Source organism: Punica granatum, chromosome 5 (genome assembly GCF_007655135.1).
Source record: "Punica granatum isolate Tunisia-2019 chromosome 5, ASM765513v2, whole genome shotgun sequence".
NCBI lineage: Eukaryota > Viridiplantae > Streptophyta > Magnoliopsida > Myrtales > Lythraceae > Punica > Punica granatum.
The window spans coordinates 30,155,077-30,174,845 of NC_045131.1; the positions used below are offsets into that span (position 1 = coordinate 30,155,077).

The 19,769-nt window shown below is 41.2% G+C and overlaps 2 protein-coding genes across 2 annotated transcripts; both read left to right on the forward strand.

Annotated features, from left to right (window-relative positions):
* Positions 1 to 6,483: 6,483 nt before the first annotated feature.
* LOC116207892 (F-box protein CPR1-like) lies at positions 6,484 to 8,234 on the forward strand. Its single transcript, XM_031541007.1, has 2 exons — positions 6,484 to 7,280; positions 7,391 to 8,234. Exons 1-2 carry the CDS (start codon positions 6,515 to 6,517, stop codon positions 7,810 to 7,812), a joined length of 1,188 nt encoding a protein of 395 aa, XP_031396867.1. The 5' UTR covers positions 6,484 to 6,514; the 3' UTR covers positions 7,813 to 8,234.
* A 2,596-nt stretch (positions 8,235 to 10,830) lies between these two features.
* LOC116207893 (F-box protein CPR1-like) lies at positions 10,831 to 12,614 on the forward strand. Its single transcript, XM_031541008.1, has 2 exons — positions 10,831 to 11,645; positions 11,758 to 12,614. Exons 1-2 carry the CDS (start codon positions 10,880 to 10,882, stop codon positions 12,177 to 12,179), a joined length of 1,188 nt encoding a protein of 395 aa, XP_031396868.1. The 5' UTR covers positions 10,831 to 10,879; the 3' UTR covers positions 12,180 to 12,614.
* The last annotated feature ends 7,155 nt before the right edge of the window (positions 12,615 to 19,769 follow it).

Below are 19,769 nucleotides of genomic sequence, written 5' to 3' on the forward strand. Positions count from 1 at the left end.
AAGTATCTGAAGATCCACTTTACTGCTTCCCAATATTGCTTACCCGGATTACTCATATATCTGCTCACAACTCCCACTGCATGCGCAATATCTGGTCTAGTACACACCATAGCATACATAATACTTCCAACTGCTGAAGCGTAGGGAACTTTCTCCATATGAGCACGCTCTGAATCACTTTTAGGTGAATCCTTTATTGATAACTTAAAATGGCTACCCATAAGAGTACTCACTGGCTTTGCTGTATCCATACGGAATCTCTTCAAAACTTTTTCAATGTATTCAGCCTGTGAAAGGAACAGCTTTCCTGCCACTTTATCTCGATTAATCCTCATACCTAGGATCTGTTTAGCCTCTCCAAGATCCTTCATCTCAAACTGTTTGGACAATTGCTTCTTCAACTTATACACCTCTTGAACACAAGAACCTGCTATCAACATATCATCAACATATAATAGCAAAATAATAAAGCTATTGTCAAACCTCTTGAAGTAGCAACAATGATCAGCATTGCATCTGACAAACTCGATCTCATGCATGAACCCATCAAACTTCATATACCACTGTCTCGGGGCTTGTTTCAATCCATACAAACTTTTCTGTAGCTTGCACATAAGCTCACTGCTACCTTCGGACAAGTATCCTTCTGGTTGCTTCATATATATGTCTTCGTTAAGATCACCATGAAGAAAGGCTGTTTTTACATCCATCTGCTCTAACAATAAATTCTCTGCAGCAACTATGCTCAAAACTAATCTGATAGTAGTTAGCTTCACAACAGGAGAGAATATGTTTGTATAATCAATACCTTGTTTCTGCTAAAAACCCTTCACAACCAACCTTGCCTTGTAACGCTTGCTTCCATCCGCCTCTTCTTTAATTCTGTAAACCCACTTGTTATGCAATGCTCTCTTATCCTTTGGAAGCTCAACTAGTTCCCAAGTGCTATTGGACATTAAAGAATTCATTTCATCTTCCATTGCAAGCTCCCACTTGCTCGAGTGCTCGCTCTGCATAGCTTCAGCATAACATTCTGGCTCACCACTATCAGTCAACAGAAGATAGTGTAAAGAGGGCGAGTACCTTTCCGGTGCGTGATGTTGTCTTTCTGATCTCCTCAATGGAACTACCGGTGTACTTGGTTCTGCCTCAACAACCTCCTGGTCATCCTGAATTTTGCTAACACGTGAGTTTGGAATATCCAATTCAATAAACTGAGGGCTTTTAACCTGAGTACCTGCACTATCAATGTCTGGTGCACCCGACCTGTCTTTGTACAGAACATGCTCATTAAATATGACATCTCGACTTCGAATTATTTTCCGATTCTGATCATCCCAAAATCTATAACCAAATTCATCACCGCCATATCCAATAAAAGTACACTTCACAGATTTTGCATCCAGTTTGCTTCTAGCAGTAGCATCAACATGAACATACGAAACACAACCGAAAACTTTGAGAAATGATAGGTTTACCTCTTTACCACTCCAAACCTCCTCTGGTATGTCGTTGTCCAAAGGAACTGATGGTCCTCTATTAATTAAGAAAGCAGCAGTGTTAACTGCATCTGCCCAAAATGTCTTCGGTAACCCACACTTCAATCGCATGCACCTAGCACGTTCATTCAAGGTTCTGTTCATTCGTTCTGCAACCCCGTTCTGCTGAGGGGTTCCTCTAACAGTTTTCTCCATGCGAATGCCATTCACAGCACAGTACTCTTTGAACTCATCGAGCTCATATTCTCCACCATTATCAGATCTCAAACACTTCACCTTCAAGCCTGTTTCATTTTCTACCAAAGCTTTCCACTTTCTGAAAGCATCAAAAGCGTCATATTTACGTTTAAGAAAATAAACCCATACCTTCGTCGTGGAGTCGTCAATGAAGGTCATGTAATATGATGCGCCACCGAGAGATGTGACCGATGCTGGTCCCCATAAGTCACTATGTACCAGCTCCAATTTCTGCTCCTTCAAGGTTCTACCAGCCTTCGAAAAACTGACTCTTTTCTGCTTCCCGAATACACAATCCTCGCATAATCCAAGCTCAACTGTTTTTAGACCTGGTAGTTTGCCCTTTGAACATAACTGTTTCATCCCCTTCTCACTCATGTGGCCAAGCCTGCAATGCCACAAATCTGCATCGCTGTTTGCACTGGCGAGTGCAATGTTATCATGGTTGTTCACGGTCATGTACAGTGTACCCTCCTTCTTGCCTCGAGCCACCACCATGGCCCCTTTGATTATTTTCCAGGAACTAGAGCCAAAGGACAGGTCATAACCCTCGTCATCCAGCTGCCCTACAGAAATCAGATTCCTCTTCAAACCAGGAATGTGTAAAGAGATTAGAAACATTATTTTTTTAATAGTTTTTAGCAGGGGATATTTTACAGTAATGGCGGAAATAATTTTGTGTCCATTGATTAAGAAATTAAGATATGATAAAATCTACCAGACAAAGATATGAGTATTTAGATTAGGATTTAAGGGTTCTATCATATTGGCTAAAGTATTCATCGGTACTAGGAGCATTTCTGTACAGTGAAGAATTAATAGACCAATGAAGTGTTAAGCAACTCTAATTCCAGTAAGAAGGAGAACATAAGTTCGTGTCTCAAGAATCGCACTTATTGGGAAAAAGATTAGCATTTATTGCTTGATTTTTGAAATTACGAGAGTAATATCTTTTATAATTTTATTCACTTAAAAAAAACTAAGAGAGTGGATTGGGTATAGAGGAGGGTGAATAGCCCTAGTCAATTAATAATATTAAGGAAAGAAACTGCTTAGGAGAATTTTACCATATATATTTTTTCCTTTTAATTTCTTTGTGAGGGAGAAACTTCTGGAACGTAATCGAGAAGTTACAGAAGAGAGGGAGTGAGAAAATTGGATGAGCATCAGTTGTCATATGTATCATTTTTTTAGAATGGAAAAATGAAATAAAGAATCATATCTCGGGCTTTATATAAATAGTATAGACATAGAAATTAGACAGTATAAATATATCTTAGATATTTTTCAAAGTGCAATTTATGTAAATATATCAAAAGATCAAGAAATGGGGGTGGGCACGCTCTGTAACACATGCCTTACGCATTCAACTGGGAGGAAAATTTTTCATACTGAAATCGAAAGTAAAACTCATTTAAAATTGTGAAAATTATCTATAAATTATTAAAAAGCGTAAAAATTTAATATTGGCACAACCGTTTATCTTATCGTATTTGTTTATTTATCCACTTGTACTTTTTCCCATGAAGGGCTAAAACAGCTTTTGAAGAGTCATCGCTTGAGTTAATCAAATATGGGACAAATATGTGTGATATTTCGAATTTTACGATCTGATACCACATAAACTTTTATTGCAACCAGAGTTGTCCATACTATATCATGTCTGCCGAGATTGACGTGGTTGCTATGTTTTTCGCATCGATCTCTCATTTGTTCTGATCTTGACTATAGGCAAGGATTTTTGGGTCGAAGTTGCTGTGCTTGGAGGATGCCCCGGGATGGTGGTGAACTCTCCCCAAGAGAATGTATCCGGTGTTTGGATTATGAGGGAGTATGGGTCGAGGGAGTCGTGGGTGAAGCTGTTGTCCATCCCGTGGCCCGAGTTTGTGGAATTTGGCAACGATTATAACCTGCACCCTTCGAACTCGGGCGGAACACTTCTGGTGGAAGGCGTGGACGAGAAGTTCCACTGGTTCGATGCGAAAAGCCAATGCTTCAGGTATTTCAAGTTCGACCTTGCAGTCAATGAGTCCTTCGATGCAGCACATGAGTCCTTCGTTGCAGAAGTGTGAGTGGGGAGTTTGGTTGGAGCAGATGTTCATGTTAGAACCCAAACTGGTGCACCAGCAGCGGTGGCAGCACCCATAATCTGAAAATAGGCGCCTTAAATCTGAAGGAATTGGATGATGTTTTTGATCAAGGGGGAAGACTTTTGTGATTTCAACAGCAGTTGAATGTTTTTGCTCTATGTCTGTATATCTTGTTTGTGTTTGCGAGTTCTCATCAGCTCATCCGAGCAGCTCGAGGGCTTCTACCTATCACTCAGGTTTAGTTGCAGTATACTTCTATCGTATACATGGTTTAGCAGGGGTAAGCCATTGTAATTCAAAGGTAGAGGTCCTACAATACCGTATTGTTGGAGCATGGTAGAAATTTCCAATCATCCCCTGTTAAATGATAATCTCGACATAAGCAATAGTTTTCGAGCTAATGCGATATCTCCACTTCGATCCCAATTGTGTATTGTATCTGAACTCCGAACTTTCATCCCTTGTACATAAAGTAGACGACCTTATCTTTGACTCTGAGTACTGATCTTAATCACCAGTTTTATGTATGCCATATTAGTGTCGATGAAGATGTGTGTGATTTAAGACTAACACCTTCTAGCGTGCGGTACTTGTTTTCAGATTCGAACTCGGTGTTTGCTCTCCTTATTACTAAAAGGAAGAGTTCATCGAAATGATAAAACGATCCAGAGCTCATAGTCGAGCTCAGGACAGGAGGCATTATACAACAGAAATGACCATAACCAAATCAAAAGGAATACATCTTTACTGCCAAACCTTCGAGCATGAGTCTCTGTGAGTGCCTGACATCTTCGTTTGTTCGGAGGTTTTGTACTCCCATAAAGCCTACTTCTTATATCAGCGTCCACGCACTTAAAAGCGTGGATCTACAAGCATTATCGTTTTTTGAGTTAGATTATTTCACGAGGTTGTCGTCTCACGTGGTCCATGAAAGCATGCCATTCGAGATAATGAACGGAAGAGACTTTTACCTCCCAGTTTTTTCACTGACCAAACTCTCAATTTCCACCTCCTCTGCATTTAGTCCCTTCATCTGCAGTATCTCGTTTACTAAATCTGTTTTGAGAATGGACAAGAGAAGAAAAGGTGGCTTCTGCTTCACTCGAGAAATGCTTCGATAACCATTTCTTACCAATTGCTCATGGAAAAATGAAGTACGACGATCACCTTAACTGATTATAGGTACACTGAAGGGGTTGTAAGGGCTTGATATTGTTTGCTAATACCGTAGATTAGGTTGTCAATGCTGATAGACAGACCCAGCAACTTGGTACCTGGCTGATATCGCGTAGATTCATCAGTACCGTATTTTAGACTAGGTCCGTTTGGTTCGTTAAAAAAGTGAGGTGGAAGTGGAATTAGAATGCCTCATTCCAATTGTGAATGTTTGTTTTGAAAGAATCAGAATCCGACTCCCCTAAACTCCGAAAACGATTCCCCTAAAGGGGGAAATCGCCAATTCCCGAGGGCCTCCCAGGAAATGAGTCCGTAATGAGATTTTGGATTATTTTTTTTCCTTTTCTTCATTACTGCTCTGAGTTTTTTTTTTCCGTCTCTTCATAATTTACCTACATATTATATACATCTATATTATATACTATATATATGTAATACTAATATGTATGCGTATTATATAAATGCACATATACACCAAACTTAAAAATTACTACATTTTCCTACAGCAAAAAATATGCATTTTTAAGGATTTTTTTTATTGTAGAACACTTCCCAACTTTGTATCACTTAATTGTCGTTTTTGGCCTCATTGGTGTCAAGTTTCACCTATGGTACTTTGATGATGGTTATTCATCACTACATGTTAGTATAAATAAAAATTAAAAAATGGAAGTTCATTCCGAATAAGTAATAAACTAAACTTTCATAAAGAAACTGAATTCTGAATCCGTGCTAAACCAAACAAAAACTAGAATTGATCATTTCTTTTGCAATTCCGCCTCATTCTGTCTTATTCTTATTCCGGACACCATACCAAACGGGCCTTTAAAATTAAACATATCAAAAGATCAAGAAATGGGGGGTGGGCACGCTCTATAACACATGCCCTACGCATTCAACATGGAGAAAAAAATTTCATACTGAAATCGAAACTAAAACTCATTTAAAATTGTGAAAATGATCTATAAATTATTAAAAGAGCATAAAAATTTGATATTAGCACAACCGTTTATCTTATCTTATCTATTTATTTACCCGCTTATACTTTTTCCCGTGAAGGGCTAAAACAGTTTTTGAAGAGTCATCGCTTGCGTTAATCAAATATAGGAAAAATACATGCGATATTTCAAATTTTAAGATATGATACCACATAAATTTTTGCTATAGCCAGAGTTGTCCATATAAAAATTTAACCCTCACGATTCATTTATTTTTTAACTAGTAAGTGGAGGCTCCCATCTTTTATGTATGATATGATGATATTACTTCATTTTAAAAAATGTAAAATTCCTTTATATAAAAAAAAATGGAAGTATTTTTTAAATTATAATTTCAGAAAATGATTTGCCGATAATTCTGGTCTTTAATTAAAATTTTATTAAAAAATTATCTCACGTTCATGCAATGCAACTCTTGGGCCCCTCTATATATTAATTAGCTGATCTTTCCCCTTCTGATCATTGTCAGTTTGGCACCGGAAAGGGTCACAAAAAGGGCAAGAGGGAAAAAAAAATGGCGGGCACCGCAGAACTCCCCTCGGAGATGACCGGCGAAATACTCCACCGCCTTCCTGCTAAGGATCTTCTCCGTTGCCGGTGCGTGAACAAGCTGTGGCGTTCCGTGATAGACGATCGGAGCTTCGTCAAGAAGCACCTCCAACACATGACCGGGTCGGCCGGCGCCGAAAACCACCGCATCACCATCCTCCGCGACTCATACTTGCAGAAGCTCTACTCCGCAGAAATGGAACCGCCGTACAGAGTCAGGGAGCTCCCGCGCACTCCGATGAGGGTCAAGCTGGTGGGCTCCTGTAACGGCCTGCTCTGCCTCGCCAGCTCCTTCTCCTTGCATTTCCTCCTTTGGAACCCATTAACCAACAGTCGAGCTCGTCTGCCCCTTCCAGGGAGCCCGAGGAGAGAATCCGTAACTGTTGGGGGCCGCAGCCTCACTATAATCTCCTGGGCAAATGACCCCGTTTTCGGGTTCGGTTACGATTCCGTCAAGGAGGACTACAAGGTAGTCATTATCGATCATGAAATCAGAGAAGGCTACCAAGATATCAGAGTCTATAGTTCGCGGAGGAACTCCTGGAGGAGGTTTCGTGACGAGCGGTACAAGATTTATTGCCTTCTGTCTCAGAGCAGGATGGGAGTGTATGCTTGCAATAACCTGCATTGGGTGATGACCCGGCGATCGGACTCCAACGAAACCCGATTGATCGTGGCCTTTGATCTGAGTATCAACAACTACAGGGAGGTGCCATTGCCGTTCTATTTAGGTAGTAAAACTGATGAGACTTATCTATCATACTATATCATGTCTGCCAAGATTGACGTGGTTGCTATGTTTTCCGCATCGATCTCTCACTTGTTCTGATCTCGACTATAGGCAAGGGTTTTTGGGTCGAAGTTGCTGTGCTCGGAGGATGCCTCGGGATGGTGGTGAACTCTTCCCAAGAGAATGTATCCGGTGTTTGGATTATGAGGGAGTATGGGTCGAGGGAGTCATGGGTGAAGCTGTTGCCCATCCCGTGGCCTGAGTTTGTGGAATTTGGCAACGATTATAACCTGCACCCTTCGAACTCGGGCGGAACACTTCTGGTGGAAGGCGTGGACAAGAACTTCCACTGGTTCGATGCGAAAAGCCAATGCTTCAGGTCTTTCAAGTTCGACCTTGCAGTCAATGAGTCCTTCGATGCAGCACATGAGTCCTTCGTTGCAGAAGTGTGCGTGGGGAGTTTGGTTGGAGCAGATGTTCATGTTAGAACCCAAACTGGTGCACCGGCAGCAGCGGCAGCACCCACAATCTGAAAATAGGTGCCTTAAAACAAGGAATTGGATGATGTTTTTGATCAAGGGGGAAGACTTTTGTGGTTTCAACAGCAATTGAATGTTTTTTCTCTATATCTGTATATCTTGTTTGTGTTTGCGAGTTCTCATCAGCTCATCCGAGCAGCTCGAGGGCTTCTACATATCGCTCAGGTTTAGTTGCAGTATACTTCTATCGTGTACATGGTTTAGCAGGGGTAAGCCATTGTAATTCAAGGGTAGAGGTCCTACGATACCGTATTGTTGTAGCATGGTAGAAATTTCCAATCATCCCCTGTTAAATGATAATCTCGACATAAGCAATAGTTTTCGGGCTAATGCGATATGTCCACTTCAATCCCAATGGTGTATTGTATCTGAACTCCGAACTTTCATCCCTTGTACATAAAGTAGACGACCTTATCTTTGACTCTGAGTACTGATCTTCATCTCCAGTTTTATGTATGCCATATTAGTGTCGAAGAGGACGTGTGTGATTTAAGACTAACACCTACTAGCGTGTGGTTCTTGTTTTCAGATTCGAACTCAGTGTTTGCTATGCTTATTACTGAAAGGAAGAGTTCATCGAAATGATACAACGATCCAGAGCTCATAGTCGAGCTCAGGACAGGAGGCACTATACAACAGAAATGACCATAACCAAATCAAAAGGAATACATCTTTATTGCCAAACCTTAGAGCATGAGTCTCTGTGAGTGCCTGGCATCTTCGGTTGTTCGGAGGTTTTGTACTCCCATAAGGCCTTCTTCTTATATCAGCGTCCACGCACGTAAAAGCGTGGATCTACAAGCATTATCGTTTTTTGAGTTAGATTATTTCACGAGGTTGTCGTCGCACGTGGTCCATGAATGCATGCCATTCGAGATAATGAGCAGAAGAGACTTTACCTCCCAGTTTTTTCACTGACCAGACTCTCAATTTCCACCTCCTCTGCAATTAGTCCCCTCATCAGCAGTATCTCCTTTACTAAATCTGTTTTGAGAATGGACGAGAGGAGAATAAGTGGCTTCTGCCTCACTCGAGAAATTCTTCGATAACCATACCTTACCGCTTGCTCATGGAAAAATGAAGTACGACGATCACCTTAACTGATTATAGGTACACTGAAGGGGTTGTGATGGCTTGATATTGTTCGCTAATACCGTAAATTAGGTTGTCAAATACTAATAGACTGACCCTGCAACTTGGTACTTGGCTGATGTCGCATAGATTCTTCAGTACCGTATTTTAGATTAGGCCCGTTTGGTTCGTTAAAAAAGCGAGGTGGAATCGGAATTAGAATGTCTCATTCCAATTGTGAGAGTGTGTTTGGATTGAGAGTTGAGTTGAGTTGAGTTGAGTTTTGGTTTTAATTGGTTTGTAATGATTGTATTGTTGAATTATGAAAAAGTAATGAATAGTTGAGAGAATTTAATATTAAAAATTGAATTGAATTGTTAAAAATATTTAAAAAATAAAAAAAGTAATAATTGTGATATTGAATTGAAGATAAGTAGAGTTGAGTTGAGTTGAGTTAAATTTTATTACGAAAACAAACACACCCTGAATGTTTGTTTTGAAGGAATTAGAATCCGACTTCCCTAAACTCTGAAAACGATTCCCCTAAAGCGGGAAATCTCCAATTCCTGAGGGTCTCCCAGGAAATGAGCCCGGAATGAGATTTTGGATTTTTTTTTCCCTTTCTTTATTACCGCTCTGAGTTTTTTTTTTCCGTCTCTTCATAATTTACCTACATATTATATACTATATATCTGTAATACTGATATGTATGTGTATTATATAAATGCACATATACACCAAACTTAAAAATTACTACATTTTCCTACAGAAAAAAATATGCATTTTTAAGGATTTTTTATTGTAGAACACTTCCCAACTTTGTATCGCTCAATTGTCGTTTTTGGCCTCATTGGTGTCAAGCTTCACCTATGGTCCTATGGTACTTTGATGATGGTTATTCATCACTACATGTTAGTATAAATAAAAATTAAAAAACAGAAGTTCATTCTGAATAAGTAATAAACTAAATATTCATAAAGAAATTAAATTCTGAATCTGTGCTAAACTAAACAAAAACTAGAATTGATCATTTCATTTGTAATTCCGTCTCATTTTGTCTTATTCTGATTCCGGACACCGTACCAAACGGGCCTTTAAGATTAAACATATCAAAAGATCAACAAATGGGGGGTGGGCACGCTCTGTAACACATGCCCTATGCATTCAACAGGGAGGAAAATTTTTCATATTGAAATCGAAACTAAAACTCATTTAAAATTGTGAAAATTATCTATAAATTATCAAAAGAGCGTAAAAATTTGATATTGGCACAACCGCTTTGCTTATCTTATCTATTTATTTACCCACTTATACTTTTTCCCGTGAAGGGCTGAAACAGTTTTTGAAGAGTCATCGCTTGAGTTAATCAAATATGGGGCAAATACATGCGATATTTCGAATTTTACGATCTGATACCACATAAACTTTTGCTACATCCAGAGTTGTCCATATAAAAATTTAACCCTCATGATTCATTTATTTTTTAATTGGCAAGTCAGGGCTCCCATCTTTTATGTATGATATGATGATATTACTTCATTTAAAAAATATAAAATTCTTTTATATAAAAAAAATGGAAGTATTTTTTAATTATAATTTCAGAAAAATATTTGCGGATAATTCTGATCTTTAATTAAAATTTTATTAAAAAATTATGAATTAATTACACTGGTGATTTAAAAAGTTTTACTAATGTATCAAGTTAATTCAAAATGTTTTTTTTTGCTACTTGATGGTATAAAATGTTTCAAAAGTGTAACATGATAGTACAAATCGTTATCTCGCCATTGACGCCGTCAAACGACGTTGACGTGGCCGAAACGTAGCTGAAACAGTAACCTTTCTGGTCTTTAATTAAAATTTTATTAAAAAATTATTTTACGTTCATACAACCCTTGGGCCCCCTATATGTATCCGCTGACCTTTCCCCTTCTGATCATTCTCAGTTTGGCACCGCAAAGGGTCACAAAAAAGGAAAGAGGGAAAAAAAATGGCGGGCACCGCCGAACTACCGTCGGAGATGATCGGCGAAATACTCCACCGCCTTCCTGCTAAGGATCTTCTCCGTTGCCGGTGCGTGAACAAGCTGTGGCGTTCCGTGATAGACGATCGAAGCTTCGTCAAGAAGCACCTCCAACACATGACCGGGTCGGCCGGCGCCGAAAACCACCGCATCACTATCCTCCTGTACTCAGACTTGCAGAAGCTCTACTCCGCAGAAATGGAACCGCCGTACAGAGTCAGGGAGCTCCCGCGCCCTCCGATGAGGGTCAAGCTGGTGGGCTCCTGTAACGGCCTGCTCTGCCTCGCGAGCTCCTTCTCCCTGGATTTCCTCCTCTGGAACCCATTAACCAACAGTCGAGCTCGTCTGCCCCTTCCAGAGAGCCTGAGGAGAGAATCCGTAACTGTTGGGGGCCGCATCCGGACTATATTCTCCTGGGCAAATGACACCGTTTTCGGATTCGGTTACGATTCCGTCAAGGAGGACTACAAGGTAGTCATTATCGATCATGTAATCAGAGAAGGATACCAAGATATCCGAATCTATAGTTCGCGGAGGAACTCCTGGAGGAGGTTTCGTGAGGAGCGGTACAAGATTCATTGCCTTCTGTCTGAGGGCAGGATGGGAGTGTATGCTTGCAACAACCTGCATTGGGTGATGACCCGGCGATCGGACTCCAACGAAACCCGATTGATCGTGGCCTTTGATCTTAGGATCAACAACTGCAGGGAGGTGCCATTGCCGTTCTATTTAGGTAGTCAACTACTGATAAGACTGATTTATTATACTATATCATGTCTGCCGAGCTTGATGTGGTTGCTATGTTTTTCGCATCGATCTCTCACTTGTTCTGATCTCGACTACAGGCAAGGATTTTTGGGTGGACGTGGCTGTGCTCGGAGGATGCCTCGGGATGGTGGTGAACTCTCCCCGACAGACTGTATCTGGTGTTTGGATTATGAGGGAGTATGGGTCGAGGGAGTCGTGGGTGAAGCTGTTGTCCATCCGGTGGCCCAGGTTTGCAGAATTTGGCCACGATTATTACCTGCACCCTTCAAACTCAGGCGGCCAACTTCTGGTGGAAGGTTTGGACGAGAAGTTCCACTGGTTCGATGCGAAAAGCCAAAGCTTCAGGTCTTTCAAATTCGACCTTGCACTCAACGAGTCCTTCGATGCAGGACATGAGTCCTTCGATGCAGAAGTGTGTGTGGGGAGTTTGGTTGGAGCAGATGTTCATGTTGGAACCCAAACTGGTGCACCGGCAGCAGTGGCAGCACCCATAATCTGAAAATAGGTGCCTTCAATCTGAAGGAATTGGATGATGTTTTTGATTGAGGGGGAAGACTTTCGTGATTTCAACAGCAGTTGAATGTTTTTGCTCTACATCTGTATAGCTTGTTTGTTTTTGCAAGTTCTCATCAGCTCATCCGAGCAGCTCGGGGGCTTCTACATATAGCTCAGGTTTAGTTGCAGCATACTTCTATCGTATCCATGGTTTAGCAGGGGTAAGCCATTGTAATTCAAAGGTAGAGGTCCTACGGTACCATATTGTTGTAGCATGGTAGAAATTTCCGATCATCCCCTGTTAAATGATAATCTTGACATAAACAATAGTTTTCGAGCTAATGTGATATGTGCACTTTGATCCCAATGGTGTATTGTATCTCAACTCCGAACTGTCATCCCTTGTACATAAAGTAGATGACCTTATCTTTGACTCTGAGTACTGATCTTCATCTCCGGTTTTATATGTATGCCATATTAGTGTAGAAGAGGATGTGTGTGATTTAAGACTAACACCTTCTAGCGCGCTGTTCTTGTTTTCAGATTCGAACTCGGTGTTCGCTCTCCTTATTACTAAAAGGAAGAGTTCATCGAAATGATACAACAAAGAAAGGGTTCATCGAAATGATACAACGATCCAGAGCTCATAGTCGAGCTCAGGACAGGAGGCATTACACAACAGAAATGACCATAACCAAATCAAAAGGAATACGTCTTTATTGCCAAACCTTCGAGTATGAGTCTCTGCTAGTGCCTGATATCTTCGTTTGTTCGGAGGTTTTGTACTCCCATAAAGCCTACTTCTTATATCATCGGACAAGTAAGGGTGTGGATCTACAAGCATTATCTTTTTTCTTTTTAAGATTATTTCACGAGGTTGCCGTCGCGCGCAGTCGATGAAAGCATGCCATACGAGATAATGATCGGAAGAGAATTTACCTCCCAGTTTTTTCGCTGACCAAACTCTCAATTTCCATCTCCTCTGCAATTAGTGCCCTCATCTGCAGTATCTTGTTTACCGAATCTGTTTTGAGAATGGACGAGAGGAGAAAAAGTGGCTTCTGCCTCACTCGAGAAATTCTTCGATAACCGTATCTTACCACTTGCTCAAGGAATAATGAAGTACGACGATCACCTTAACTTAATATAGGTACACAGAAGGGGTTGTAATGGCTTGATATTGTTAGCTAACACCATAGATTAGGTTGTCAATGCTGATGGACAGACCCGGCAACTTGGTACTGGGCTGATGTCACTTGAGTAGATTCATCGGTGCCGTATTTTAGACTAGGCTCGTTTCGTTAATAAAAAAAAAAGTGAGGTGGAATCGGAATTGGAATGTCTCATTCCAATTGTGAATGTTTGTTTTGAAGGAATCAAAATCTGACTCCCTAAACTCCGCAAACGATTCCTTGAAGTGGGAAATCACCAATTCCCTAGGGTCTCCCAGGAAATGTGCCTGGAATGAGATTTTGGATGTGCATTATGGGAAAAAAGTGAGTAAAAGTAATGAATAGTTGAGAGAATGCAATGATTATGTTGTTAAATTGTGAAAAAAAGTAATAAATAATTTAGCTAATTTAGTATTAAAAATTGAATTAAATAGTAATTACGATAAAAATTGAAAAAAAAGAAGAGAAAAGTAATAATTATATTATTGAATTAAAGATAAATGGAGTTCAAAAAATTATCCATTTGCTAAACAAGGCCTAACATTTTTAAGGATATTTTATTGTAGAACACTTCCCAACTTTGTATCGCCCAATTGTCGTTTTTGGCCTCATCGGTATCAAGTTTCACCTATGGTACTTTGATGATGGTTACTCATCACTACATGTTAGGATGTCATGGTTTAAAAGTAAAAGGGCCAAATTGTAATAAGAACTGAGAATAGAAAAAAATAAAAAAATGACGGGTATATTGCAAAATTGTTGAGAGTTTGTTACAGAAGGAATATTGGCATCTTCAGCTGATATCTATAAAGCTACTGATGTAAGGATGCTATGTTTATCGATGAAAATCCAGAAAATTGTCTCTCTATCTATCTCTCTATTTCTCTCTTACCTTTTCAATCTGCTGAGCTTATCCTTTTCCTTTTCTCTGCAACCTTTCCTGCTATCTGCCCTTCTCTCCATTCAGATCTGTCCATAACAATTGGTATCAGAGCCACTCCTGGCACCTATGGCAACAGGAACGCGCGCCCAGGAAGTCAGCAAGTTGGCCCTAGCCTTGGAGGAGCAAGATAAGGCAATCTTCGAGCTCAAGGGCAACACGAGCAACACGAACACCAGGATTGACCAACTGGCTGAGTTGATCAGTGGACTCACCCTGCAACAGAATCGTCTGATGCAACAACTGCAAATTGGTGAGTCCAATTCTACCCGCCACAATCCTACTGGTACCGATTGTGGGTATTATTCGGCTGCTACTAGAATCGGTAAACTGGAATTTCCAAGGTTTGGGGGTGATGGAGTGAAAGACTGGTTAAATAGATGTGAGCAGTTTTTTGAAGTGGATAGGACAGCTGATGAGCTGAAACTCAAGCTGGTAGTCATTCATTTAGAAGGGAAGGCTTTGCAATGGCATCAGGCATATATGAGGGCAGTGGCAGCAGAGAGTAGAGTAGTGAAGTGGGAGGATTATGTAGCTGCAGTGGTAGCTCGTTTTGGAGACACGGGGTATGAAGATCCCATGGCTGATCTCAAGAATTTGAGGCAATCAGGATCTCTGAAGGAGTATATGGATGAGTTTGATGCACTGGCTAATAAGGTGGATATTAAGGAAACAGATGCTCTCAGCCATTTCCTTGGAGGATTAAAAACCGAAATCCAACTACCCGTGCGAATGTTCCATCCCACTACATTAGCACAAGCCTATTCCCTAGCTAAACTGCAGGAACTAACCTATGGTGCACTCCACAAGCCTGGGTTTCCTGCTCCAAAACTGCATCATCTTTTCCCTTCTTCCAGCTCAGTACACCCTTCCACTGGCCTCAATACCCACTCCAAAGTAAACACAACAGCTCAACCCAGGCTGACTACCGCAACCCTCTCTAAAACTACGGGCAATGGTATACTGCCATTACCTTCTACTCTACCACAAAGAACTTCAGCTCTCTCCCTAAACAGATCTCACAGAACCCTCACTCACAAGGAAATGGATGAGAAAAGGGCAAAGAACTTGTGTTTTTGGTGTGATGAAAAGTTCATACCAGGACATAGGTGTTCTCGGAGGCAAGCATTTTTTATTGAAGCAGAGGTTATGGAAGAGGAAGTTGACAAGGACCAGGAGGAAGAAGAGGTACAAGAGATGAGTGCGCCACAAATATCCTTAAATGCCTTACTAGGAACTCGCAGCTTTCAAACTATGCGAGTGGTAGGCACAGTAGGCAGGAAGCTGCTGCACATTCTAGTAGATTCAGGTAGCACTCACAATTTCTTGAATGCAGATATGGGAAGGAAACTGGGGTGTAGCACAAAAAGGGTGCCCGCTGTCAAGGTGTCTGTGGCCAACGGAAATGAGTTATTGTGTGATCAGATGTGCAGGAGATTTAAGTGGAGGATGCAGGAAAATGAGTACACAGCTAACATGTTGTTACTAGAATTGGAGAGCTATGATATAGTGCTGGGAGTGCAATGGCTATCCACCCTAGGTGACATCTTGTGGAACTTCAAGGAGTTAAAAATGAAGTTCAAACTTAAGGGCAAGGATAGCATACTGAAGGGGAGTGATGCTGAAGAATTGAAGTCGATTGAGGAGAAAAAAATGGAGAAGCTACTGCTTAAGAAGGATCAATTAGCTATGATACAATTATGCAGCCTACAATTGGTTGGCTCCAGCAAGGTGCAAGTCAGTAGCAATGTGGAGAAGAACGTCACTCCGGAGTTAGCAGTATTACTTAAAGAATTTGAAGACATTTTCGAAGAACCTAGAGGCTTACCTCCCAAAAGGGCTCAAGATCACAGAATTCCCTTGAAGGAGGGATCACAGGCCGTCAATGCTAGGCCTTACAGGTATCCTGTTTTACAGAAAAATATCATAGAAAAGATGACAGCAGAGATGCTAGAAACAGGAGTCATTCAGACTAGCCATAGCCCTTTTTCCTCTCCGGTGGTGCTAGTGAAAAAGAAAGATAACTCCTGGAGAATGTGTGTGGATTACAGGGGGCTCAACTCAGTAACTGTCAAAGATAAGTTTCCTATTCCCCTGGTAGAGGAGTTGCTAGACGAGTTACATGGGTCTGCAATTTTCTCAAAGATTGACTTGAGGTCTGGTTATCACCAGATCAGAATGCATGAACCAGATGTATACAAAACAGCTTTCAGGACTCACGAAGGTCATTATGAGTTCTTGGTGATGCCTTTTGGACTCACCAATGCCCCCTCAACTTTTCAAGGACTGATGAATGAGGTGTTCAAACCATTCCTCAGGAAGTTTGTGTTGGTCTTTTTTGATGACATTCTGGTTTACAGTCCAGGGTGGCAGCAACACCTGGATCATTTAAGGAAGACTTTCACTGTCTTGAGGAAACACTCCTTATATGCTAAGGAATCTAAGTGTAGTTTTGGGGAGGACAGGGTGGAGTATCTCGGGCATTATGTATCTGCAGCTGGGGTGTCCACAGACCCGAGAAAACTAAAAACAATACAAGAATGGCTAGTCCCTCGAACTCTCAAGCAGCTAAGAGGATTCTTGGGCCTCACTGGCTACTATAGAAGATTTGTAAGGCACTATGGCAACATCAGCAAACCTCTCACTGATCTCTTGAAGAAGGATTCATTCCAGTGGTCTGAATTAGCACAGAGAGCCTTTGATAAGCTTAAGGAAGTTATGACCACCACACCTGTCCTAGCCCTGCCTGATTTCTCAAAAGAATTTGTGGTGGAGACTGATGCATCAGGGATGGGAATTGGGGCAGTATTGATGCAAGAAGGACATCCTATAGCTTATATCAGCAAGGTGTTGGCTCCTAAGCATCAAGCCTTATCAGTTTATGAACGAGAACTTTTTGCTATACTACACGCAGTAAAGAAATGGAGTCACTACCTCATGGGAAGACATTTCATCATCAAGACTGATCATCAAAGCCTGAAGTACCTGCTAGAACAGAGGCTAAATACACCATTACAACACACATGGTTGGCTAAATTACTGGGATATGACTATGAGATTAGCTACAAAAAAGGGAGGGAAAATGTAGTGGCTGATGCCCCTTCTCGGGTGACTGGTCAGGAACTCTTTGTCATGGCTGTATCAGTAATCTCCACTAAATTTCTGGAGAAGGTTCAGGAGAGTTGGAAGAATGATCCAAAGATACAGCAACTTATCCAGGACTTGAAGACTGACCAGTCCTCTCATCCTAAAGTTACTTGGCAAGGAGAACAACTGAGGAAGAAGGGAAAGTTAGTGGTGGGTAATAATGCTGCTCTACAAAGAGAAATTATCTCCATGTATCACTCCAGTTCAACAGGAGGGCATTCCGGGGTTCAAGCTACGGCCAAAAGGATTGCCAGCCTATTATACTGGAAGGGAATGTGGAAGCAGATAAGACAGTTGGTGAGAGAATGCCAAGTCTGCCAGCAAAACAAAGCTGAACACCTAGCTTATCCAGGTCTCCTGCAACCCTTACCTATGCCTAAGTCCATTTTTACTGATATTAGTATGGACTTCATTGAAGGTCTTCCAAGATCCTTGGGAAAAGAAGTCATATTTGTGGTGGTGGACAGATGCACCAAGTATGCCCATTTCATGTCTCTTACACATCCTTATTCTGCTACCACAGTGGCTCAGACATTCATGGATAACGTGTTTAAGCTACATGGTATGCCTGAATCAATTGTGAGTGATAGGGACCCTATATTCTTAAGCAACTTCTGGCAAGACCTATTCAAGCTACAAGGAGTGGCTCTATTGGCTTCTTCTGCTTATCACCCTCAAACAGATGGGCAGACAGAAATAGTCAACAAATGCTTAGAGACCTATCTGAGATGTATGACTGGGGACAGACCTGCTTCCTGGGCCAAGTGGCTTCCTATGGCTGAATGGTGGTATAATACGACATATCACAGCTCCACTGGAATGACTCCTTTCGAAGGATTGTATGGTTTTTAGCCTCCTATACATATGCCCTACTTCCCTAATGACTCTGCAGTTGCAGCAGTAGATATCTACATGAGAGATCGAGAGGGAATGATTCAGACTCTCAAACATCACCTTCAAAGGGCCCAGAGCAGAATGAAGCTACAAGCAGACAAGAAGAGGACTTACCGGGAATTTTCTATTGGAGATATGGTTTTCCTTAAACTTCAACCTTACAAGCAAGGCTCAGTAACTGCTAGAAACTCTGAGAAGCTGTCCCCTAAGTATTATGGCCCTTATCAGATCATGGATAGAATTGGGAAGGTGGCTTACAAGCTCAAGTTGCCAAGTTCAGCACAAGTGCATCCGGTTTTTCATGTGTCTCAGCTCAAGAGGGCTATAGGCACGGCCAGCTGCTCTTCTGAACTGCCTATATCTAAGGGTAGCTTGGAAAGAGGGACCTTACAACCTTTGGCTATACTGGATCGAAGAATGGTAAAAAGAAGAAACAGAGCTGCAGCACAGCTACTAGTGCACTGGACTAACACCTCTCCAGCAGATGCTACCTGGGAGTATGCAGATGAACTAAGGCTACGATTTCCTTTATTCAACCTTGGGGACAAGGGTCTTGAAGGGAAGGGGAATGTCATGGTTTAAAAGTAAAAGGGCCAAATTGTAATAAGAACTGAGAATAGAAAAAAATAAAAAAAGGACGGGTATATTGCAAAATTGTTGAGAGTTTGTTACAGAAGGAATATTGGCATCTTCAGCTGATATCTATAAAGCTACTGATGTAAGGATGCTATGTTTATCGATGAAAATTCAGAAAATTGTCTCTCTATCTATCTCTCTATTTCTCTCTTACCTTTTCAATCTGCTGAGCTTATCCTTTTCCTTCTCTCTGCAACCTTTCCTGCTATCTGCCCTTCTCTCCATTCAGATCTGTCCATAACATAGGATAAATAAAAATTAAAAAACGGAAGTTAGTTCTGAATAAGTATTAAACTAAACATTCACAAAGGAATTGAATTCTAAGTCTGCGCTAAACCAATAAAAAACTAAAATTGGTCATTTCGTTTGTAATTCCGCCTCATTCTGTCTCATTCCGATTCCGGATACCATACCAAACGGGCCTTAAAAAAGATTAACAGGGTCTTTCTCGCCCTTTAATTTGGGTCAGGGCCCACTTTATAGATGACAACAAAGGTTAAACATTCCGGGCCCCGCTTCGCTGGCCCACCATAGCTTTGAGCGCCTAAATTCAAAAATTGAAAAAGGAGGGAAGATGAAGATCTAATCCCCTACATAATCCCCCAACAGCGGGACCCACTTATTTGATCACTGCGGGCCCCACTCCACAGTTAGTCCCACTCAATCAACGTCTGAGATCACACCACAACGACAATCTCGCGGCTGAAATCGTCCACGTCAAGCCATTCTCACTTCCACTTGCACCCCAACAAACGGCGTCGTTCTTTCGCCTTTAAGCGCTGAAGTGGTATAAGAAAGGCCAAAA

Excerpts from the sequence above, each read along its gene's own strand:
- LOC116207892 (XM_031541007.1), top strand. The coding sequence starts at position 6,515 with ATGGCGGGCACCGCAGAACTCCCCTCGGAGATGACCGGCGAAATACTC. Across the intron at positions 7,281-7,390 it reads GCCATTGCCGTTCTATTTAG|GCAAGGGTTTTTGGGTCGAA; the intron begins GTAGTAAAACTG and ends TCTCGACTATAG.
- LOC116207893 (XM_031541008.1), top strand. The coding sequence starts at position 10,880 with ATGGCGGGCACCGCCGAACTACCGTCGGAGATGATCGGCGAAATACTC. Across the intron at positions 11,646-11,757 it reads GCCATTGCCGTTCTATTTAG|GCAAGGATTTTTGGGTGGAC; the intron begins GTAGTCAACTAC and ends TCTCGACTACAG.